General features: G+C 58.6%; 1 protein-coding gene across 5 annotated transcripts in view; it reads left to right on the forward strand.

The window, feature by feature from the left end:
• The first annotated feature begins 7,076 nt into the window (after positions 1 to 7,076).
• The window catches only part of SPNS2 (SPNS lysolipid transporter 2, sphingosine-1-phosphate), a 36,218-nt gene continuing 19,645 nt past the window's right edge, over positions 7,077 to 23,649 (forward strand). For 3 of the 5 annotated variants that reach the window (XR_011523178.1, XM_070560940.1, XM_070560938.1), the window contains exons 1-2: positions 7,119 to 7,640; positions 21,025 to 21,090. Coding sequence is in view for 4 of the 5 variants with exons in the window: in XM_070560940.1 (XP_070417041.1) it covers positions 7,271 to 7,640; positions 21,025 to 21,090 (436 nt within the window). In the remaining variant the exon portion in view is untranslated. Of the gene's footprint in view, positions 7,641 to 21,024; positions 21,091 to 23,649 lie in introns of all 5 variants that reach the window. The other 2 variants (XM_070560939.1, XM_070560942.1) reach the window with 1 other exon arrangement.

The following is a 23,649-nucleotide window of genomic DNA, read 5'->3' on the forward strand; positions in this document are numbered from 1 at the left end:
CTTGGGCTCAATTAATTTTCTAGAGTGGCTCACAGAACTCAGGAAACCTGTTTACTCACTAGATTGCGGGGTTTACTATAAAAGGATATAACTCAGGCACAGCCGGATGGAACAGAGGCACAGGGCGAGGCGTGGGGAAGGAGTCGAGCTTCCATGCTGTCTGCAGGCGCACCACTTTCCCCACATCTCCGTGTGTTCACTAACCCCAAAGTCCTCGAACCTTGGCCTTTTGGGTTTTATGGAGGCTTCATTACTTAGCCATGATTGATTAAACCATTGGCCATTGGCATTGATCTCAACCGCCAGCCCCTCTCCTCCCTGGAGGTCAGGGGGGCAGAACTGAAAGTTCCAACCCTCTAATCACATGGTTGGCTCTCCTGGCAACCGGCTCCCATCCTTAGGTGTGGTCCAAAAGTCATCTCCTTAACAAACAAAAGACACATTTATGGCCCTCATCACTTAGGAAATTCCAAGGGTTTAGGAGCTCTATGCCAGCACTTGGTTTCTCCTGAGAAGGAGGCAGCCAGTCTGTGCAGGAGCCAGGATGCCATGATCCCCCTTGGCATTCACTGGCTGTGTGACCTGGGCCACTTCCTGTCCTCTCTGAGCTTCAGACCCCCCAGCTATATTTAAGAGGTATGTTGGATGTGGCTTTTCCTGCCCAGGCCTTGCCTCATGTGATTCTCACAAGCAGGGGCTAGGCCCACAGAAGCCCAGCTCTCGGGTCTGGACCTTCCTCCCTACAGCCCTAGGGGGCACCCCCGGGAGGCTCAGCTCCCAAAAAATGGGCAAGGGCTTCCTAAGAGTTGGAACATCAGCCACCCCCACCTCGCCCACCCCAGAGTCCAGAGGCTGGGGAGAAAGATCAGAAACCTCATTCCGGCCAGTTCCAGAAACATGTATTGTTATCAGTGGGCGCACATCTTGGTGTTGGGCAGTGACTGACTCCAACCTGGCCGTTGGACCTCACAGCCCAAGACTGGGAGGGGGAACACACCTGTGGGCAGAGGAAGGGATTACATCCCTCAGAAACCTTTGAGGAAGTGGCTTAGAAGTCGGTAAACAGCCAGAGAAGGTGTGGGGGAAGGGAATTCCTGGTGAAGGGAACAGGATGGGCCAAGGTGCAGGGGGGTGGGGCAGAAGATATGTGATGAATCATGGACGGGTGTGGCGTGGCCAGAGAGGAGGTGGGGGGGGGTGTGTGTTCTGGGAAGGGAGAGGAGGCAGGAGAGACTGGTGGGGACCAGAGGGGCTTCAGATGCCAGCTGAGGAGCTGGGGCTTGGACCCTGTCATTCGGGTAGTTTCTTCTGACTCAAGTGGATTCTGGTGTTTGGGTTGCTGGGCAGGGCAGGGTGGCACTTCCTAGGATTGAGCTAGACAAAATGCCCAGCCAGGAGTTTATAGGATGTTATCATGCGAAGTGTTTCAAGGCAGAGCAGGAGCTCCGGGGCCTGCGGACTCTGGGAGTGAGAGACCAGTATCTGCCCTGCAGCCAACCTAGAACCCAGTTTTACTCAGCTCCTACCCTCTGTCTCACTGGGGCCAGTCACTCGGACCTCACTGGGCTGAGGTCACAGGTGTAGGTCTATGAGAGCTGGCCACTCAGGCTGGAGCGGAGGAGTGGTCAATAGAACACCCCTTTCTGGCCTAAAGCGCACTAGGTAAACCCAGTCCTTGATATTCTGGATTTGTTTGTTGGGAATGTGCTGCTCAGCAGGACGGGGCCCTCAAGCCTGACCCGCTCACTCCATGTGTTAATTGTTCTTCCCAGTCAGACATTGCATTCCAGCTCCTAGGTGTCATCCTGGCCCACAGGTGTGCCTGTCATTGTGCAGGAGCCTGGGCATGATCATTTCCGTGTGAGCACGAGAGGATATGTTTATAGGGTATAGACAAAAGAGCTTCTTCCACCCTGACCTCAAGCTTGGAGGGTTGAGCAGGTTCATCGGGATGATCTCCCCAACCCTGGTGTGTTCCCCTGCAACACCAGACATCAGTTCATCTGTTTCATTCCCTGAAGTGTCTATCTGTCCTCCATGCCTGGGTGGGCCTGTAAGCTTGTTTGGTTTAATGCAGCCTCAAAAGACAGAGCTGGCAGGAGGTGGCCAGAAGTTGCTGGAGCCAAGCTTTACCCAACACAGGGAGGTTACGTGACGGCAGGTGCTCCTTCAGTGTGACTGTATCAGTTAGGATTGTAGGGTTGTGTGCAAGAGAAACTGACTGACTGCTGTAAGCAAGGGAGGGATTTCTTGGAAGCATATCAGTTGCTCACAGAATTGATGGGCAGATTGGAGATTCAGGAGCCAGGGCTCCTGGGCCATCTCACTGGAGGTTTTCACCAGAGCTCCAGATAATTTTTCCCTATTTTTTTGCCACCCAACTCAAGATTTAAAGCCCCAGGTGAGAGAGTCCAGTTGGACCCTATGCCCATGCCTTGATGTATAGCCCCATTAAGACCAGAAAAGCAGGGTGCTGCTAGGAAGGTGGACGGACTCTGAGCATCAAGACAAAATGGCAACAAAAGAAAAAAAGACAATCCCCCGCAAAACAAAGATGGTGTCCGTGACAGTGATCTTGGGCAGGCGCTGGCCCTCTCTCAGATGCCACGGGACAGGGAAGGGGCTGGACTCACTGTCCTTCAAGGAATCGTTCATTTCTGATCAAAGGAGACTGAAGCTTCTCTAATTTAGAAAGTGTTAAAAATATTGAAATGAGAACAGGAACTTCTGTGTTAGTGGGGACTCAGAGCCATCTGTTCTGAGCAGGAGAGGGAGGCAGAGACGAAGCGTTCTAAGCAAAACTCGTGAGGCAAGCCCAGGAGGAAGGATGGAGGGGCTCCAACAAGTGCCCAGCTTGGTGCCAGCAGGAGCAAAGAGAGAGGAGGTGCCTTCTCCCTACCTGTGGGTGGTGACCTGTGGAGAAGGGAATCAAAGGTTGGAGGCAAAGGGCACATAGACGCTAATGGAGGGTGGAGTCAATCAGGGAGGAAATGCCTTTTCCAGAGGGGCCAGGAGAGGAATCTGGCTGGTTTCTGAGTCACTCAGAGCAACAGACACATGATGCAAATCAACACACACTTCCTGAGCACCTGCTAAATGTCATTTACTCATTCAATCAACAAACATTTTCTGAGCACCTCCGCTGTACTGGACTGCAGAGATGAATCAGACAGGCTATGGGCCCTGGAGGCTCACTGTCTGTTGTGGGGCGGGTTGGGGGGTGGACTCATCTACAAATATAATCAGTATAGTGAGTTCGGTGTGATGAAAGGATACACAGGTTACTCAAGTAGCCTAGAGGAGGAAATGACAATTGTTCAGGTGGATCAGGGAGGGCTTCCTGGAGGAAGTCATGTCTGTGCTGAGTTTCTGAAGGACAAGCAGGAGGAGTGAGTAGGTAGACAGCGTAGACAGAGCATGATAAAGGCCCCAGGGGAGGTGGGGTACACATGCGACGCTCTCCGTGGTCCTGAACCATCGTTGCGTTAGTAGGATGAGGGCTTCTGTGTTGAGTGGAGAGCAGGGTCTACAGACAAGCCTCCAATTTCCCCCACTTCTCTCACCTCCGGGAAGTGTAATAACTGTGAGTGAGTTCAGGGAGCTCACTTTTCAGTGTGATGGAGTGTAATTTTGGGAGATGGGCAGTAGGGTCTGAGGCTAGAGATTGGCATGGGTCGTGAAGAGTCATGACGGGTTATGAAGGGTTTGGAGATCATGTTAAGGAACTTAGATATTTTTAACCCTATGGGCAGTGGGGAGCCATGGAAAGGTTTTGTGCAGGGTAGTGATGGAGTCATACGTGTGTGTGATTTAGAAAGTTACTGGCAAGAAATATGGAGAAGAGACTGAGGGGCATGTTGGGGCAGGTGGTGTGGAGCTTTCAATGGGTCCACGTGAGAGATAGAGAGGTTTGTGCTAAGTCAGTGAGCAATGGGGACATTGGGAGATATTACAGAGAAAAAATGCACAGGCCCTAGACGTGGGAGTGGAGGGAGAAGAAGGAGTCCCAAATGGTTCCCAGGTTTCCTGCTTGGTGACAGTGTGGATGATGGTGCTATTTGTCAAGAGATAAATGATACAGGGTGGGAGAAGATTTAGGGGAAAGGTGATGAGTTCGGTTTTGGATGTGTTGGGCTTAAGGTGCTGTAGGATATGTAGCGGGGGAGGAGTAGGAGACTGCATATGGACCTAGTGTTTGGAGATGAGGCCACTTCTAGAGATGGAGGTTGGGGTGTCATGTGCACATGGATGCTTATTGAAAGCCCAAGCATGGGTGAGAGGCTGCCGAGGGAGAGTGTGCCTGGTGAGAAATGGAGAAGCTGAGGCTCAAGCCTGGGAGACACTTCCTTGTAGGCGATGGGCAGAGGGCAGATGGACTGAGCTCCCCGTTATCCGCCTTGGGGGAGCCAGTGTTTCTCAGAGCGTGTTCTGCAGAGCTCTAGTCATCTTACAAGATGTTCTGTGGTCAAGTACACATGGGGACGTGGCAGCCTATACCTCCCCCTGGGAGACTCACAGTGTACACTCCCAGATTAAAGCCTCTGAAAAATGCCTCAGTAAGGAAACCTCCTTCTCTGTGTTTACGCCATTGGTCCCAAATATACTTGCCCTTGGAACACTGGCCACTAACTGTGCCCCATTGGTTTTGAAATTATGGTCTAGACCTAATGAATGAATATCAGAAGACCATTTAGCCATTGTGTTCAGCCTGCCATTTTGCTGATGAGGAAGCTGTCCGGGAGAACCTAGGAGCAGCATGTGGGGCAGTAGAGGAAACGCTGGCTTACGGGTGGACACGCCTGAGGTTAGTGCAAGCCCATCCTTTACTAGGTATGTGAGCTTGGGCAGATTCCTTCTCTTCCCTGGGCCTCAGTTTCTTCATCTGTGAGATGGAGGTAAGAACTCTACAAATCTTATGGCTGATGATCCCATAATACAGCCTGAAGCTCTCAGAAGCTGACTGGAACTTGCCCAGGGCCACACAGCCAGTAAGGGCTTATTGTCCTCCTGATCGCTCTCCCCTTGGTGGCCCCTTATCCTACTCAAGGACCTGCTCTAGGGAATGCCTTTGAGTTAAAATTCCAGAAAGGCCCACATGGTGGAATAGCTGGCTTGCTTGGTGGCAGCTCAGAGGTTCCCCAAATTTGAAAGGCTCCAAACTCTGCCATCTTCTCCTGCTCTGGGCCTACTCAGTGGTGGAAAGGGAATGCTCCCCTCTCTGGTCAGGGGCTAAAACTGTCTCCCAGGGCAGGGATGAGGAATTTTGGGGAGTGGGAAGGGGAACTTGGGGTTGGGCCTAGAGCCATGGTTGCACCTCCTTCACAGCTGGACACAGTTCTATGCCGGGGCAGCATCCCATAGCTGGTCACTGTCCTTTAGCTGGCACCATCATACAGTTGTGAGAGTCATTGCCGGGACCCAGTCTCTGCTCCTAGGTCTATCCTTGCTTGTTAATCACCTGTCATCCCAGGCCACTCAGCAGAACATCCCCTATTCACTTTGCAGGCCTGAGCTCAGCAAGGTGGAAAGATGCAGAATGAAACTTTCAGAATGAAATCTGTTTCCCAATGCTCCCATCACAGTCATTCATACCCAACACGCCAAAGCATATTTTTAGTTACTTTGCAGAATTTAAAATACACCTTGAAGGTGCCAAGAAACACCAGCTTGGGGATTAACTCTGCTCACAAGAAACAGTGGGGTGAGGTGTGGGGTGCCTCGTGCTGTGTCACCCATTGGCTATGCCATGACTCACTGTGGCTTTCATGAGATGCACCTGCCTGTGGACGTGGGGTTCAGAGCAGCCTGCAGTGGGGACTGAGCTCCCAGTACAGGGGGTTGGTATCAGAACCCTGGGTCGGCACCAACCCTGCCACTGCCTAGCTGCATGTCCATGATGGGGTCATTTCTGGGCCCTGGGACCTGCCTTTGAAACACAGGGCATAATTCTGATTTCCCAGGCTCTGTCTTATTCTAACATTCTGCCCTCAGCACTTTGTACAGGATTTTAGTTTCATTCAAAGCCCTAAACATATGAATGGGGGCAGGTGGGGGGTTTCATAGACCGCAGCACCTCTGGCACAGGTGAGAGTTGTGACTGTGGCCCTGAACACCGAAGCGACCACACTTCCGGGCAACCAGTCTCCAGGGGAGACGGGACTCCCCCTCCCCCAGGAGGGAGTGGCTACTCGAGACTTCCAGACTGTCTGAATCCGATCCTCCTGTTACCCCTAGAGAGAGAAACTGAGACCCAGAGAGAGTTAGGGGTCTTGCCCAGGGTCATGCCACACACGAGGGCAGAGCTGGGCCGGGACCTAGCCTCCTGTCTTCCATTCAGGGCTTTGTCCCTTGCCTAGTGCACAGTTGGAGTCTGACGCTTGGGGAAAGGAGGCCCCTTCTTAATGCCCTGTTTCGGGTGGGCCTCAGTTGGGGCCAGGCCCTCCCTGCCAGGAGCTGCCTCTCCGTGGAGCCGGGTAGGTTCTCGCTGAGCACACAGGAATGGGCCCAGAGGGAGGTTGGGGGCTGGATCTCCCTCCCTGGGGAGATGAGCAACATAGCCTTCTGTGCCTGGCAGAGGCCTGGGTCCTGGGCGAAACCCACACTGGTCACGTTCTTGGTTCTTACGCAGCCCTCCCTGAACTGATTATATCAGGAAGGGCGAGTAGCTGCTGCAGCGGCCACAGGCTCTCCTATAGGCGCTCCTGACTTGACCATCTGAGACCCTCTCTCCAGGATTTCCATACGCCCTGAGCTCGAGCGCTCAGCTCTCTCCCAGAGTCTCCGCCAGGAGCCCACTCCCCTGGTAGAGAGTGGGGAGCAAGGGCATTGAGTGGGTGCCGAAGAGTCCTCGTGCTTCCTGAACCCCACTCCCAGCTCCCTCTCTCCCCACAAAGCCCCTCCCGAGCCCCGCAGGCCTCCGCCGCTGCGCCGCTCCGGCGTGACTGCGCCCCCGTCGGGCGGGAGGGGCTCTGCGGCCCGCCCCCCTCGCCCCCCGGGGCAGCACGTGCGGGGCGGGGCTGTGGCCCGAGCCTGGAGCCGATTGGGCGCTGGCCTGGTGGGAGGGGCCGGGCCGCAGCTGTCAGAGCCGCGGCGGCGACGGCGGCGCATCGGACTGAGCGGTGGCAGCGCCGCAGCCGGGGCCGGAGCGCAGGAGCCGACGGGGCCCGGCCGGGATGGTGCAGCGGCGGCTCCGCGGCGCACACACGCACTGAGCGGGCCCAAGCTGGGCCCCGCGCCCCCCGCGCCCCCCGCCGCCCCGGTCCCGGCCGGCATGATGTGCCTGGAATGCGCCTCGGCGGCGGCGGGCGGCGCGGAGGAGGAGGAGGCGGACGCGGAGCGGCGGCGCCGGCGCCGGGGGGCGCAGCGAGGGGCTGGCGGTGGCGGCTGCTGCGGGGCGCGGGCACCGGGCGCCACTGGAGTCGCGGCCGCCGACGACGAGGTGCAGACTCTGTCAGGCAGCGTGAGGCGGGCCCCGCCCGGACCCCCCAGCACCCCCAGCACCCCCAGCTGCGCAGCCGCTGCAAAGGCCCCCGGCGCGCAGCAGCCCAAGCCGGCGAGCTTGGGCCGCGGGCGCGGGGCAGCAGCCGCCATCCTCAGCTTGGGCAACGTGCTCAACTACCTGGACAGGTACACCGTAGCAGGTGAGCTAGTGCCCCACCCAGCCCGAGAACCAGAAACCCCACCTCGAGGTACCCCGGGGAACCTTTGGTCTCAGGCCCCCTATATCCAAGTCTTACGTGGGGTTCCTAAGGGCCCTCTGCTCAGGCACAACTGGGCAAGTGATGCCCCGTGATCCACGGGTCCAGTCCAGAGGTCGCCCCTGCTCTCTCCCTTAGCCAGGGATTGGGGGAGTCCCCACCCCTGGAGTAGCTCGCGCGTCCTCGCCAGCCCTTGACGTCCCATCCGTTGTCCTCTTCTCCTAGAGTCTCCTCTGCGTCTCTCTGCGTTCTCGCCTCTGCGCCCCCTCCCGCACCAGCCTCAGGTTCCCGGGCCTCTCCTCCCCTTCCCCCAGCCCAGGCGGTCTGTCGGTCCGTAGCCAGCCGGTTCTTTCCTTCCTCCGTCGCCTCCACTCCCCTGCGTGCGTGCGACGAGTGCGCGCGCCCCTTGCGGGTGTGCGCCAGGGGAGACCGTGTGTGTGCGCGCGGGCGGCGCGGCTGTGTGTGTGAGCGTGTGAGCGCGTGGCTGACAAAGGCTCGGGGCTGCGGGGAGCGGAGGGAGGGGCGGGGCGGGTCCGCGGCGCCTGGGGACCCAGGATGCGGTTTGCAGCTGGCCCTGGCTAGAGGCCTGAAGAGGCCTCCCCCTGCTCTATGGCGCTTGAGGCTGGGGTAGGGCACAGGCTGCTGGGGCTAGAGAGGGGCTGCCTCATCGTCTGTGAGCATCTCTGGGAACCAGCCTGGGGATGGGGTGGTGTCGCTAGAACAACTGGGTTTTAGTGCCAGGTTTGCCCCGCATGTGCTTGGTGCGTGACCTTGGGCCAGTCTCAGCTCGTGTTTAGGTCTGTTTCGAGGTTTGTGAGGTGACTGATTCCTGGGCCCTTTGGGGATGGACAGCGTTCTGAGACTCCTGGCTGCTTGCTCCCCCTCCATGGGTCTCAGGGGTCTGTGAACAGGGACCTTCTCTAGATTGAGCTGTCCCTAGGTGGGAAATGTGCAGCTTGGAGAGAAAAGGACTCTGGTCAGGCTGGCACAGGTGGGGGCTCCCTGCAGGAGGAGAGCAGTGACTGCATACCTGGCATGGAGACCCAGAACCTGCCTAACCACAGGTTAGTAAAATCTGGAACCACCAGAAAACAAAAAAGATAGCAGGAGGAATTTTGGACAGATTCTAAGGAGAACTTTGTGGTGATCTAGAGAGGAGAGCCCTGGCATAAACCACAGGCCACCTGGTTCCCCTTCTCTGGGCCTTAGTTTCCAGCTCTGTTGAGTAGGGTTTTGTGTCAAGCGGAAAGGAAGAAGTCTAATGGGAGAGCGGATGCCTCCCCCTCCCCCCTCCCACTTTCCAAACTCTTGGCTCTCTGCCCCTCCACTGTGGGGGTTGAAAGTGGATACCAGTGGCCCCAGTTTCTGGGTTGGGCTGTCCCCAAGAGGCTCTTACTTTGGTCTGGGGAGCAGGAATACCCAGCACCGCCCAAGTGCACCAGCCCCTGTCATGCATGTGCCATGCTGCCTGGGACCTGGGAACTTAGGTGCCACCTTAAAGTGGGGAGAAGTCAGAGAACATTGGGGACCTGTAGTCAATGCAAAATAGACTTGTGTATACAGATGGGGAAACCGAGGCCCCTGTCCAACCCTTGTCTAACACGGCCTGGAGAGTGCGTGGCCAGGCTGGCGTCAGATCTACCGGTAAGCCTTGGCCTGGGAAGAGCTCGCCCACCCTCTCCCAGCCGGGCAATGAATGGCCGGCTTCTGGCCCTGCAACTCTTTCCAACTTGTTTTTTCCGGCCCCTGATAGTCTTAGGGAAACTGACGCTGCCAGGGGCTGAGGGGGAGAGGGTGGGATCAGGGAGGTCTGGTGCTTATCTGCCCCCATCCCTACTTGGGTCCCAGAGTCAGAATGTCAGAATGGGGGAATGAGATAAGAAATTTCTGGTATTTGGTAAGGCGGCATGGAGGGGTGTAGGGCTGTAGGGAGGAAGGCCCGGAAAGTCCTGTGCAAACAGCTGCCTAGGCTGTGCATCCCTTTCTGTGCCAGCCAGGGTGGGAGCTCATGCACCGCCCCATCCCCCAGCACACAGCACACACCAATTTCCTCACTGGCCAGGGTGGGAGCTCATGCACTGCCCTACCCCCCAGCACTCAGCATGCACCAATTTCCTCACTGGCCAGGGTGGGAGCTCATGCACTGCCCCATCCCCCAGCACACAGCACACAGCACACACCAATTTCCTCACCGGCCAGGGTGGGAGCTCATGCACTGCCCTACCCCCCAGAACTCAGCATGCACCAATTTCCTCACTGGCCAGGGTGGGAGCTCATGCACTGCCCCACCCCCCAGCACACAGCATACACAAATTTCCTCTCTGGCCAGGGCGGGAGCTCATGCACCGCCCAGCCCCAGCACACAGCATACACTAATTTCCTCTCTGGATAACCCTGTCTCCCTCTCCCTCTCTTTTTGGCAGACTCCCCCCGCACCCCTTCCCCCAAGTGCAGTTTTTTGGGAAGACTTACTGTCTCTATGGCAACCACTATGGCTTGATGTGTCTGAAGGGGAGGGGCAGGGGAGCGGTCATCGCAGGCCTGAGTCCACCTGTTGCTGGCTGGCCCAGCTGGAACAGAGGAGGGGATGCAGACACTCTGCTCTTCAGTGACCTTTGAGGTTCACACCCACCTGACCTCTGACGACCTCACAGTCTGGCCCTGGCTCTCCCATCAAAGAATAAAGGGAGTCCCATTCTCCTCCTTTAAATCTGTCCTGTGCATTTTTGTCTTCATGGTGTAGACCAGCTCTGTCCAAAAGGAATACAATGCAAGCCACACATATAATTAAAGAATGTCTAGTCGTCACACTAAAAAAAGTAAAAAGAAATAATTGAAATGAATTAATATATTTTGTTCAACTCAGTCTATCCAACGTATTTCAACATGGAATCAATATGAAAGCTGTTAGTAGGATGGATGTCCTGCCTTCTTTTTCATACAAAGTTTTGAACCCCGGTGTGTGTTGTGCGTTTACAGCACAGGTAGGTATGTTCTAGCCACATCTGAGGTGCTCAACAGCCACGGCGGCTGGGGGCCCCTGCAGCGGACAGCACAGGGCTGGAGCCGTTGATGCCAGGTCCAAGTCCAGGCTCTTCACCTTACCAGCTGTGTGACCTTGGGGGATGTCCCCTGAGCCTTCTGGGGGATCCTTGCCTCCTTTCCACCTCCTGAGTCATGTAGAGTAAATGTGAATATCTCTTCAGTGCGCGGGACAAGGCCAGACTCCTAGGAGACCTCACAAATGCCAGCTGCCTTCTCTTCCACGCCTCTGCGTAAGCTGTGCCTGGGCCATTTTTCTCTGTTTCAGGACAGTTCTGAGAGCCCCTCCCTTCTCCACCAGGGCTGGTCTCCATCCTGGGAACTCCAGTAGGTGCTGCCCATGCCCTAGCATTCCCAGCGCCACCCAGGGATCATGCTAATTATGGCCTCTCCTCCTGCCCATGAGAACCCCCTGAGGGCAGCAGGCCTCAGAAGCCAGTGAGGAGGGCCTGGCCCTGCTCTTGCTTTTCTTCCTGAGCCTGGCTTCAGTTGAGGTAGCCCAGAAACCACCTCTAAGCTGGTCCCTTCTCCTCCTTGTGCGGACAGGGACACTGACGCCAGGAGAACGCAGACACTTACCCAAGGTCACAGGGCAGGATGGAGCGGGACCAGAACCCCCTACACAGCATTCTCCTGGTGGAGAGGGACATGCCCCCTGCTTCTGGCCTGGAAACTTGGAGACTCCCCTGGCCGGGGCACAAGCCCTCTGGGCAGATGAATTCCAGCTCAATTTAGCAGAGGTGGTTTGAGCTCCCCTAGTGCATGTGGCTCCTGCTCCCATGGCCCCAACCAGCTGGCAGGCTCCCACTCTCCAGTCTGAGCCCACTCACGGCTGCCAGGTCAGGAGGAGGAGGGAGCCCCTCAGGCGAGAGTCCCAGGTCCCCTCACCCCAGCTCTGCTTCCTGGTGCCAGAGCTGCCTCTGCCCCTGGGCTCCCATTCCTCCATCTGTGAAATGGAAGCAGGGCTGAGGGTGGTGTCGGTGGCAGCACCCTGCTCCTGGAAGCAGGCCTAGCAAGAGGGAGCTGGCGCGCCCTGTTCGTGGTTGGAGGACTGTTGGAGAGCTGAGAGCCTTCCCTGACTTCCCTGGGGCACCTGTCCCTTCCTGAGACCTGTTTTCTTTTGACCCAGCCCATGGCAGTTTGGGCACCTGAAACTGGGTAGGGCAGGGGCTGGTGGGGAGAGGCAGCGCCCTGCCCTGGGGGAGTCCTTTTCTGCCAAAGAAGCTGAGACCGGTAACCATGGCAACCACCCACTAACACAACCCAGAAGGAGAGGAGCACAGGGCCCCGGGCGGGAACACAGGCCTGTCAGGGACTGGGGGCTTCCTCAAACACCTGAGCTGGGTGCAGGAGGGGGCTGCCAGGCAGGGGCTCCTGGCTCTTTTTTTTGTCTGCTTGGTCGAGTCTGTCCAGAGCTGACAGATGGGGAGATGAAGGCCCGGGGCCTTTTAGAGGGTCTCCTGGGTGTGTAGAGGCCAAGTGGAGCTCCAAGCTCTGCGGCTATCTTCATGGATAAGCATAGTCAACATTGCCCTCGCCCTGCTCTCTCAGGTGGCCTTGTCCCCTTGGGTGGTCCTGCCCTGGCCACCGCCAAGTCAACATTATCTAAGGTCTGTGGGGCAGGGTGTCCCAGGGCCGCATTCCAGCGCACCTGTCTGGCAGGTCAGCACCCAGGTGAACCGTGAGCCGACCTGGAATGACTAACCGCCAGCTGCCCATTTTCTTGCTCCTCTGCCTCCTCAGGCACCTTCCGGCTGGTTCTGCCAGCACCTCAGCTGTGCCGTTGACCTGTCAGAGGCGGTGCCTTGAAACTCACCGTCTTGGTCTGGGAGTCAGGGCCGGTTCCTGGCGCAGCCTGTGCCTTACTTTCCCATCTTGTGAACAGGACAAGAAAGCTTCAGGGCTGCAGGTTACTCCTGGCCTGGGAGTGAGGCTGCCCGGTCCGAACTGCTCTAAGAGGAGGAGCCCCTTTTCCCTTCCCCACACAGGAGGTGGCTTTTGTTTCTGCCTGGATGTGGGGCCTGACATCCTGAGGGTAGAAGGGGGATGAGAGCGAGGGAGGCAAAGAGGACACTGGCTTGATCCCCAGGCTCCCGGGGCTGGGCTCCCTCTTGGGCCCTGAACATCTCCAGGGCTGAGCTTCCCGTTCCAGGCTTTGCCAGACTTGCTGTGTGACCTGAGGCAGATGCTGACCCTCTCTGAGCCCTGAATCCACAACAGATGATTTTGTTCCTCTCTGTGGTCAGGGTCTTGCTCCCAAGGGTAGTGTGGGGGCACTTGTTCTCAGGCACTCTTATCTGCTGGCCCTGGCTCTGCCTGCACCTCCCTTCCCCAGGATAACCAGGTCTGCTCCAGAGTTGCTGCAGCAGCCAAGCTGTTTCCCCTGGAGCGTCTCGGTGGTCCCTCTGCTCTCCTTCCAGGAGGTCGTCCCCACCTCTCTGGGCTGAGCCAGGGGCCTAACTCCTGGTTTTCAGCTGCACTCTATTCAGCATCCATCATATCACCTACCCCTATGTAGGGCGGCCATCTCCCTCCAGCTTCGAGGGGCTGAGCCTGGTCATCTCTGTGGCCCCAGTATGCATGGGGCGCTGGCACAGGCTTGGCACTTGCTGACTGACTGAGTGGCAGAGTTGGGTTGACCCAGCTCTGCCTGACCCCAAAGACCATTCAGGGCTGAAGGGGCGCTGACAGGTTTGGATGGTTGCGGATAAGGACCAAGCCCCTGCTGCCGAGGCCAGGGCTTCTCTCGTGGTGGCCGATGCTGCCCCTTTGTCCTGACCAGGGCACACAATGGGCTGCAGGCCTCGTGTCTCCGGGAAGGAAGTGGGGGAAGTGGTCAGCACAGTCCCTGTCTGCCCAGCCCGCAGCCCTGACAATGGGGCCTCCTGGCCCCCACATTGGGCAGAATGGCTTCTGGACATTCGGGAGGGCACTGGGGTGGCTTTGCCCAGTCTCCTGTGTAGATAGGGCACTGGAGGCGAAGGGCTGGCCCTAGATCACACGTGTGGTGGCGTGAAGCAGAACGCTGTCTGCTCCGGGCCTGGCTGTCTCCTGGTAGCTGGGAGGCTGACGAAAAGAGTCCTAGGGGAGATGTGGCCGAGGGCAGAGCATTTACATTAGAGCCAGAGGTAAGTGGAACAATGCACTGGCCAGAGCTTGGAGGCTAGGGATGGAGTCTCAGTCTCCCACCTCCCCCTCGGTTCTCTGTACCATGCAGACCTGGCTGAGGTCTCCCCCTCGACAACCTGGTAGCTCCAAGAGGTCTTGGTGGTCCCTCCACTGTCAAGCGTGGATTTGCTGAATGGGGTCCCAGGAGGCAAGGCGCATGGTTAGGCTTTGTAAACTGTAAAGGGCCGTGCCTGGGGAGGGTGGTGTTACTTGGTCACACACTGTGTCTAGCACCCATGTGAGGGCCATTGGTGTGGATGTCGAGAGAGGGCTGGGTGCAACTGCTTTTCTGGAGGTTGTTGGGGTGAAGGTGGGGAGCACAGGCCGGGTCTGGGAGCTTAGAGGCCCGCTCAGCCTGCTTAGCTCCTGCCTGCTTCTGCGGCCCCTGTCCCATTCTCCTTCTGAATCTCAACTTTCCATCTGAGAAGTGGGAGCGGGAGCTGCTGGGCTCCTTGGCCACTGAAGCAGCATGCGTGGAGAAGGCTGGGAGATGGAGGGCTTAAGCTGCGCCGTCCTGAGGTCTCTTATCTCCCCCTCACCCCCCCATACCCCCAGGCTTATCCTATGTCTGTGGCCACACAGGCCACACCCTCTGTGGGTCCTGATAAGGGTGTGGCCATCTTGTCCCTGGCCCCTGGGGGTCTTGGGAGCCCCCGAGGCAGGACAGGGCCAGGGAGGCTGAGCTGGGAAAGGAGTGGCTGTGCAAAGCCCCCAAATTGCTAAGGCCGAGTCTTGTTCCGGGAACGCTGGCCCCAAATGATAGACTAGAATCACAGGACAGAGGCCAGGCTGCCTGTCCCCGCCCACCCTGGGCTTAGAGACTTGGCAGGGAGGAGAGAGGGCTCTCCATGCATGCACCCGGGAGGGGTTCCTCTCTTGGTCCTGGCAGGGTCCGCAGGCAGGGCTCTTGGGCAGGGAGGGTGTTATGGTCTCCAGCTGGAGTGCTCTTTAGGGGGACAAGTTCAAGTCTAGGGGTCCCTCTGTGGGGCTGAGGCCCTGGAGCTGGGGACCTCGTCCTCATGGTCCTGCAGAGATGACCACTAAGCTGTCCTTACATTAACGACTCAGATTTGTAGTGCGATGTGGAGATGGGAGGGTCGGCATATGTAGAACAGATGCGACTGAGATTTAGGATGGACTGGCAGGGAGGTATGGGGATCCTGGGTCACTCACAGATGGGCAACCTGAGGCTCAGAGTAGGGACGAGATGCCGCGAAGCTCACTCAGTTTGTCCCTGGGGCACGGGGGCAGGATCTTGCCCATGGAAACTCTGGGGCAGGTAGAAGTGTGTGTACTTGAGAGCCCGGGCCCCGGGTCAGGGACTGCCTGGCCAGTTCCCTCAGGCTGGGGGGTGCTGGTGGGGCCAGGCAGTGGTTTCCAAGACTTAGCCATCCAGAACCAGGCAAAGCCAAGCCCTCAGGCCCTATAATTACTGGGGCGGGAGCTGCCGCCAAGCCTGGGAGTAAGGGTGAGACTTCCAAAGTCAGCCAGCCCTGAGGCCTCCACAGGGGGACTAGGGTCCCTCCAAGAGGGGCTGGCCAATGGCAGGCAGGGCCCATCCCTTCAGATCCCCAGGCCCTGTCTTTCCAAGCGTCTGCCCCTATTTTGGAGAAAAGAACACGGAGGTGGGAGTAGCTATGTTCTCTGGTCATGCCCAGGGACCTGCCTGGTGAGTTAATGATCTGTGATAACGTTTATAACATTTAGACTACCTACTATGTGCCAGGCGCCATTAAAGTTCACAACAACCATATGAAGCAGATCTTAAAATTAAGCCTTATTACAGAGGAGGAAACTGGCGCAGAGAGATTAAGTAACTTGCCTAAGGTCACATAGCAGGGAAGGTGGAGAAGCCGGGATTTGCGCCCAGATGGTCTGGCTCTGGAACCCATGTTCTTGGGAACTCAGCTGAGTTGTCTGCTGCTCTGAGAGAGGCAGGGTGAACGTGGGGCGATGATGGCAGCTTGGGGAGTGAGCTCGAGCACCTGGTGGCCTGTCCTGGCTGAGTAGGCAGGAAGAGGCCTCAGGATCATCTTGGCCCAACCTTGCATCTCAGGCTGACCTGAGCTGGGGGGGCCCGAGGTCAGTGTGGGCTTCCTCTTACACCTTGGCCTTTTTGAAGACTCTGTGACATTGGCAGGTTAGGATCTGGACCTGGCTCCTGCGGGGGCTCGTGAGGGACCAGCAGTGATGGGGGATCCTCATGAGTATCTGTGACCTACCAGCTGGGTGAGTCGGGCCAGATTCCATCTAGCTCTGGGGGTGCCCTCGTGGTTACAGGACCTCTTCAACCAGAGCCACAGAGGAAAGAGCTGGGGCGACACCCAGGTAGACGTGACCTTGGATCTGGGCCCTGGATGAGGTGGATCTTAGCAGGTGGAGATGGACAGCCCTGGAATAGGGTGCAGCTGGAGTCAAGGCTTGCAGGCCTGCCTGCGGGCTGCGAAGTGCGAGTCACAGGGCCCTCAGCCCAGCCAGGCCAGTGGTTTCCAGTCACCCGGGCAGTGTGTTAATAGATTCCTGGGTCTCACCTCGAGACAGGCTGATTGTGTACATCTGGGTCACGGAGGCCTCGAACGCTGCAGGAAGTCTGAGCTTGATTTGGGTGGCAATGGGGAGCCACCGAGCATTACTGGGCAGCCGCACTCAATGAGCTAATGCGGGCGACACTCTCAGAACAGTGTCTGGCACATAGCGAGCGCTAGGTACGTGTTAATACCCACGTCGTTGTTGTTGTTGTTAGTAGCAGTATTTCTGACCCAGGGGCCTGGGCCTGTGGATTTTGAAGAACTCCTGGGTGACTCTGAGCCCTGGCCAGAGCTGACAACCGCTGGGCCATGGCTTTAGCTCCTGGAGTCCAGAAACCATCCTGGGGTCTCAAAAGCCCGGGGCCAGGACTTGGTGGGAGATCGATAGGTGCTTATGAGGTCCGGCTGCAGGAGGGATGGTGGGTGGGCCGGGAGAGGCTGGAGGCAGGGAGCCCAGGGAGGAGGCCAGGGGGTGAAGAAAAGAGAGAGAATCACTGGGGCCCATTCATGGGGCGGAGGGAGGTGAGGGGATGTCGTGGCTGACTCCCAGGGGTCTGGCCTGGGTAGCACCATGGTGCTGCTGGGGAATGGGGATCCGGGGGGTGGAGCCACGGAATCAGAGTCCCGGTGGCTGGGACTCTGAGGGCTGAGAGAGCCTGTGGGGCTGAGCCACTAGGAGGTGGTGGTTTCAGGGCAGTGACGGAGGTGCGGGCATTGAGAACTTCAGCTGTGAACTGGGGAGAGAGAAAGAGCGGCTGGCAGAGGGGACAAGTCAGGATTGCTTTCCCCACGGGGACAAGAGGTGGGAGCACATTTGTGGGTGAGATGTGGGAGATGGAGGGGAAGGAGAGGCCGAGAGTTCAAGCTGGTGCCGGGGGCTGACCCAGGGCAAGACCCCTGGGAAGCAAGAGGGACAGTTGGCTGTGGACGGGAGGGGAGACCCTCAGGGGCTTGGGAGGGGTGTACCTGGGGTCAATGGATGAGAAAACTCAGATGTTCCTGCTGTTCCAGAATGTTGTCTTGGCCCAGGGAGGAGGACCCTGTGGGCAGAGGGCGATTCTGGCTGTTGATTTCGGGTGACTGCCTGGTGAGCCTGAGTTGGGAGCCATGACTGGGGGATGCCTGGGGGTTGTGTTTGGGATGGGAGCCCCACCTTGCATTCCCTGGGCTGGTGGGGCTGGTGGAATGGGCTTGGCTTGAGCTATAGGAGGCTGCTCCTGGGCGTGAGTCCCGTCCTGTGACCCACCAAACCTCAGCCTCCAGGAAAGAGGCTAAAAATAAGGCTGTGGTGAAGAAGGGAGGGGTTGTGTGGGCCCAAGCCAGGCTGGAGCCCAGAGGAAAATCTGAGACGACCGGCCGAGCTGCTGTGACACACGCTTCCCGTGCCAGCGGTCAGCGGGCTCTCGCCCGCCTGCGGCCACAGCCCCCTCCAGACCTACAAGAGGGAAAACAACCTAGAAAGTCTCAGGCAGGGCCTGACCTAGGGCCTTAGGGCCTGCACAAGGCCCTGCTCCCTGGGATGGTTCTCTCTGGTCTTCGGCCTGGAGCTCACAGGGTGCCAGGGTGGGGTCATCCAAAGCTTCCTGTGTCTTGGGGTCTAGCTGCCCAAGAGATCCAAGGGACCCTGGATGCCCAGCTGGCCGTGGAAAAATGTTCCTCCCCCTTACTAGCAGCTCTGTGTAGTAGAAGAGATCCAGGCAGGCTTCCTGGAGGCAGAGGCTAACACTGGGCCTTAGAGTCATGGGATGGGGACCGTTCAGTCAGGTGGCTAGAATCTGCCTCAAGGAGGAAGCAGGAGTGTTTTGATTTGCTGTGGTCACATGCCAGCTTCACGATGACCGTTTTGGTGTGGCCTCCCTCCCAGAAAGTGAGCCTATAGTTACTGCAGATCCATGTCCTCCTCTTGGCTGTGGATGGGGACCCACCGTGCAGGGGCCGGGGGACTTTTACCCTCCTGCCACCTCCGGACTCCACTCATCCTTCCCCAGTCCCTAAATGGTGACAGCCCCTGCTCTCTGTTCTGGAGATGACTTGCCACGGCCCCGGCCCTCGAGGGCCTCATGGTCTGGTGAGGGATGAAGCGGACACTCGGCCGTCTGTCTGCGCATCCACTCCACAGTCACTGTGGGCTGGCTGTGTGCCGGGCCACAGGCTGGGGCACGGGCACGAACCACGCGGAGGCAGTGCGGCAGAAGCTTTGGTTTGGGGGTGGCAGACCTGGTTTCAGATCTCACCTCTGACATCTTATGACAAGTTATTTCACTTCTCAGAGCCTCAGTTTCCTCATATGTAAAATGGGGACGATGATCATAGATAGCAGCATAGGCGTCAGGGATAGAAATGCCACCTGTAGAGCTTCCCATAGGACCTGGAACTTAGCAGGACCAGTTACTGGTGGCTCTTAGCTCCTGGCCACAGTGGGTCCAAAGAGCCCATATCCACGTCCCTGTGTGTCTTCCCTGTGGAACTAACTAATCCTGGTGTGACAAGTGCTAAAACAAGGAGGGACAGGAGAGCGTGCGGGCAACTGACTTGAGTGGTGTGTGGTGGGAGGGGGAGAAATCAAGGAAGACTTCCCAGAAGAGGAGGCATCTGAACTAGTCTTGAAGGCGTGGCGGGGATTAGCAGAGCCAACAGAGTTGTGCTGTAGAAGAGGAAGCATGTGTAGTCGGGGGGCCATGAGTAGTTTGGGGTGGCTGGAATATGGTGAGGAGGGGTGGTGTCCTGAGAATTGTGGCTGGAGGGGGGATTTGCAGGGCCAAACCTGCAGCCCTGTGGCCTGGCGAAGGGCCTGGGTCCTCCCCTGAGGCCCTCGGGAGCCACAGGTGATGGTGACTATGAGAGAGAGGGATGTGATCAGACTCACATATCAGGAGGGGAGCAGTGGCCATTTCAGGAGTGGGAGGGGCTGTGGGGCTGGGAAGAGGGTGTGGGTGCTCCTCAAGGTTGGTCCCAGCCATGCCACTCATAGGCCCCAATGGAACTCTGGGCCTCTGAGGCCAGGTCGGGGCACCACACAGGTTCCTCTTGGTGGCTCCGCCATTCACAGATCTAGGACCGGTCCCTGGCTTCGGCCTTCCGGGCAAGACCACAGCCCGCCCTGGTAATTAAGTCATTAACTCAGCCTCTCACAGCCTCTTCATTATGGGTAATTATGGCAAATCCACTTTGGGCATTAACAAGGAGGTGGCCAGCTTCTCTTGGCCGTCAGGCTGTTGGGACACAAGCCGGTCTGACCCCACATCCTGGGAAATAGCTCAGCATTCTGGCCCTGGGTCTTGAGAGGTCTCCCCACTGCTATGGCCCTGGTCGCCAGACGGGACCCCATATAGTGCGTGGAGATCCCCCCTTCACCCCACTTTCCTGTTGTATGACTTTGAACACACGGCTTAACCTCCTGTGTCTCGGTCTCCTTGTCTGTCCAGTGGGATAATTGTGCCAGCTTCCTAGGGTTGTGTGAGGATCAAACCAGGAAAGCACTTAACGTTCAGTAATGCGAACTGTTGTCATTTGAAATGCGGACAGCATCGTCATCGTCGTGAAGAGCCCTGGGAGTCCCCGGAAGGCAGCGTCCAGTCCGTTCCTCTGCCCCCTGCATGGGGCACTGCTGAGGCAAGCCCTGTCTCCCCCAGCTCTTCTCGGTGCAGGTGTGTGGTGGCCAGGGGGCCTCTGGCCTGCGGCCCAGCCTCCTGCTGTCCTCGGAGCTAAGCTGAGGCAGGGGCCCCCGAGGCCTGCAGGGCTGGGGTTTGTCCTCACTTAGGGGCCCTGTGGAGTGCAAGGGGTGAGGGGATCCAGGAGCCAGGGCTCTGTCTGTCCACAGCTGCTGGGGCTTCTAGGTGTTCTAGTTGCCCTCTTGACTTGCAAAGTCCTGATGGGAAAGCAGAGGTGGCTGGGACTTGGGAGAAGGGCAGACGTGGCCTCGAGGGGTCCTGTTCCCCCAGTAGAGCAAGCCTGGAGCTTCGCCTGCATCCCTCTGCGTCTTGGCTCTGCGCTGGAAATTGGGGGTCCACGTTATCATCCTGAGGACAGTGGCGTGAGCATGTGTGTTTGCGTGTGTGTGCACACGTGCTCCTGCAGGTGAACAGGCATGCGCGTTGCCTGGAGCCCCCTCTGCCTTGTCCAGTGGCTGTCCTCCCGCCCTCCGGGCTGAGGGCTTGGTGGTCTCCCCTGGGGGCAGGGCACATGTCTGTTAAGGTCCCGGCACCCAGGCCGGGGCCAGGCCACAGGTGGGCAGGAGGCCCAGGTGGGCGGATAGGAGACTGGGCTCCCCCGTCGGGCTGAGTGACCACTGGGCTGAGTGACCGCCCAGGAGACTTGCCTGTCTGTGCCTTGGGCCCCTGCGGTGGCCAAGGGAGGGGTGGGACCCTATCCCCAGGGTGAGCACAGGAGGCCCAGTGGGGCGAGATGGAAGCTTGGCCTCCAAGGCCCCCAGTGGCCTGGCTAAACTGGGCAGGGTGGAGTTCTCTAGATAGGGCTGGGCTGGGCCCTGCAAGGTGGAAGGAGGGCTGGGCTGGGACCGGGCGTCACCTAGGTGGGGTGGTCCAGTCATCAGATGTCCCCAGTAAGCGCCCTCTATCTTGCCCTTCCAGGCGTCCTTCTGGATATCCAGCAGCACTTCCGGGTCAAGGACCGCGACGCCGGCCTGCTGCAGTCAGGTGAGGCCCGCCTCCCGCCCTTGCCCCGTCCAGGTCTCCCTGGTGCTGGGGCATTCCCGGCTGCTCTCCTCCCTGGTCCTGACTCACTGGAAAGAGCACGGGCTTTGCATCCAGATCCCACTGTGGCCACTCACAAAATGCACTACTTCTCCGAGCCTCTGCTTCTCTTCTTGTGAAACAAGACAGGTAGCCGCCTGCCCAGGGGGCCGTGGGAGACAGACGAGAGTGTAGGCCAATCACCCAGGTCCTTGGAGGTGAGCCTTCCTTGGGCTGGGCCTCCTTGGGGCCCGGTGACCCAGGTTCCCTCCGGAGACTGGCTGCTGAAGGGAACTCCTTGGGTCAGTCAGTTGGGCAATGTTGACAGAGCCTTAGGGACCCCGTTTTCATGTCCTCCCCTGCCTCTGGTTCCTTCCACTACCATCGACTTGGGAACCACCTCTTAGATGTCAAAGCAGAACACTCCTGCTGGTCCGCCCCAGAGCTGGCCCCAGACTGAGAACCTGGACCCTGGGCTAGTCCTGGGCCTGAGGCTCTCTGCCCTTGGCCGGCAGGGAGGCAGGGCCCAAGCCCCTCAGGACTGGGCAGTGTGACAGGTCATTAAGCAGCTATCCCAGCCTATCTGCCCCTCCCGCCAGGGTCCATGTCTCCCTTGTCCCTGCCCTGCCCGCTACGTGGCCACATAGGGTCTGAGCTCCTGGCTCCCTGGCCCTCCCACTGGCTCTGGCCATGCTGGTCGTGCCCTCAGCAGGACCCTCAGGCCTGGGCAGAGACTCAGAGCCGGCGCTGCATCCCAGGGCTCGTCTGGTCCGGACTCGGCCCCAACCTTGCTGCACGGCTGGTTCCCTTGGCCCTGGGGTCTGTTTGGCTGTGAGGCCCAGTCGGGTGTGTGGGGAAAAGTCCACGGTCTGCATTCCAGTCTGTGCACCCCTTCCCCTGCCCATGCTCTTTGGGGACGGAGGGGTGGAGCTAGCGGCTCTGTCCAGGAACCTGCCTGACATGTCTAGGTGGCATTCCAATACGCACAATGCCAGGCCTCCTGGAATGCCACAGCCACTGGGCCAGGCTTGGGGCCAGTCCTCATGTCCCAGATGGTGTCTTTGGGTCTCAGAGAAGCAGCTGTGATAGCTCCAGGGCTCAGCCCTAACCCGTGAGAGTTGCTGGAGCTAGGACTGAGGCGAGGCTGTGTGGTCCAGTGCCTCCTAAGGGCAGCCAGCTCCCTGCCCCTGCAGACATCACCTCCACCCAGGAGGTGAGCCCAAGTCCCTCCCCTGTCTCCTTCCCTCTTGCTGGGCCTTCTTGGCCAGGCCAGAGCAAGTCAGTCTGCCCCGGGGCCTGAGACAGGTCCTTCCAGCCTCCTGGGCTCTGTGTAACACAATGCGGTGACCAGTGCTCGCAGCCAGCAAGACAGGGTTCAGGCCAGCTGGGAGCGTGGGAGGGAGCAGGCTGCTGGGCTGGTGAGGGAAGGGCAGAAGAGAGCCGAGCTGCCCAGCCCCTCCCTCCGTGGCCCCTGAGTCACTGGGGACCCAGCCCGGGCCTCATCCCCGCCTGGTCTTGGCCTTGCTGACTGATCGGGAGCCTGGCTCTGCCCCAGCCTCCTCCACTCATCTCTGCCTAAGTGTGATCAGGGCCAGTGCAGCTGCGTGGGGAGGGAGTGGGCGGGCTGGGGGTCATGGCACTGCCTCAGTCATGTCCTGGCTGCCTCCTTGGCCAAGAGAGAAGTCACGGGAGTCCCTGGTGACCTGGCTGGAGGTGGACAAATTGCCCACGGGCATCGTCTCGTCTGATTCGTCCTCTACAAGCTCCCTTTGGTCAGCTTCACTTTCAGATGAAGGGACAGAGGTCCAGAGAGGGGAAATGACTTGCTTAAGGCCTCATGGTGAGAGTGCAGCAGGACAGGAATGAGGACTCTGTGTCTGCTGTCCTCTTGGCTTGGGGAAGGTACACAGATGGCCACGGGATTGGTGAGGTTCATCCCAGTGTCTGAGAGTCCCGGATCTCAGTGTTCTTAGGGCGGGTGCCTCTGGGCCCTGGTAAGGGTTCCATCACCCTCAGAGACCCTCTGGTCCTTACCCCATGGCCCTCGGCCTGGCACCTACCCCTGGCACAACTGAGATGGCTCCCGAGTATCCTCACCCCTTTGGCCATCTGAACCAAGAAGCCAGGCGAGCTAGACCGGGATGTGACTCAGTGGGCAACCGGGCAAATCAGCTAATTGGCCTGGGCCCCGGGCACCTGTCTCTTCCCCGAGCCCCGATAAGGTCAGAGCCAGGTGGAGGGCGCCAGCCAGGTGTTGCTGCTTGCCCAGATCAAAGGGCCAGGGCTGTGGGGCCGGTTGCCTGCTTATTTGTGGGCACCAGGGGCTGCGGGGCCATGAGACAGGGTGGGAGGTGGCTGAGGGTTAGGCCCAGACCTGCCCCTCCTGTCTCTCCTTGGGACTGGAGCATGGGAGCTGACTTTCGGCAGCCTGCTTGAAGATTGCCGCCAGCTCTGAGCTGGCACCTGAGTCCCCTGCTGCAGCCATAGCTTAGCCTCTGCGGAAGCCCACAGCAGAAGGACAGC

Source organism: Equus przewalskii, chromosome 10 (genome assembly GCF_037783145.1).
Source record: "Equus przewalskii isolate Varuska chromosome 10, EquPr2, whole genome shotgun sequence".
NCBI classification, from domain to species: Eukaryota; Metazoa; Chordata; class Mammalia; order Perissodactyla; family Equidae; genus Equus; species Equus przewalskii.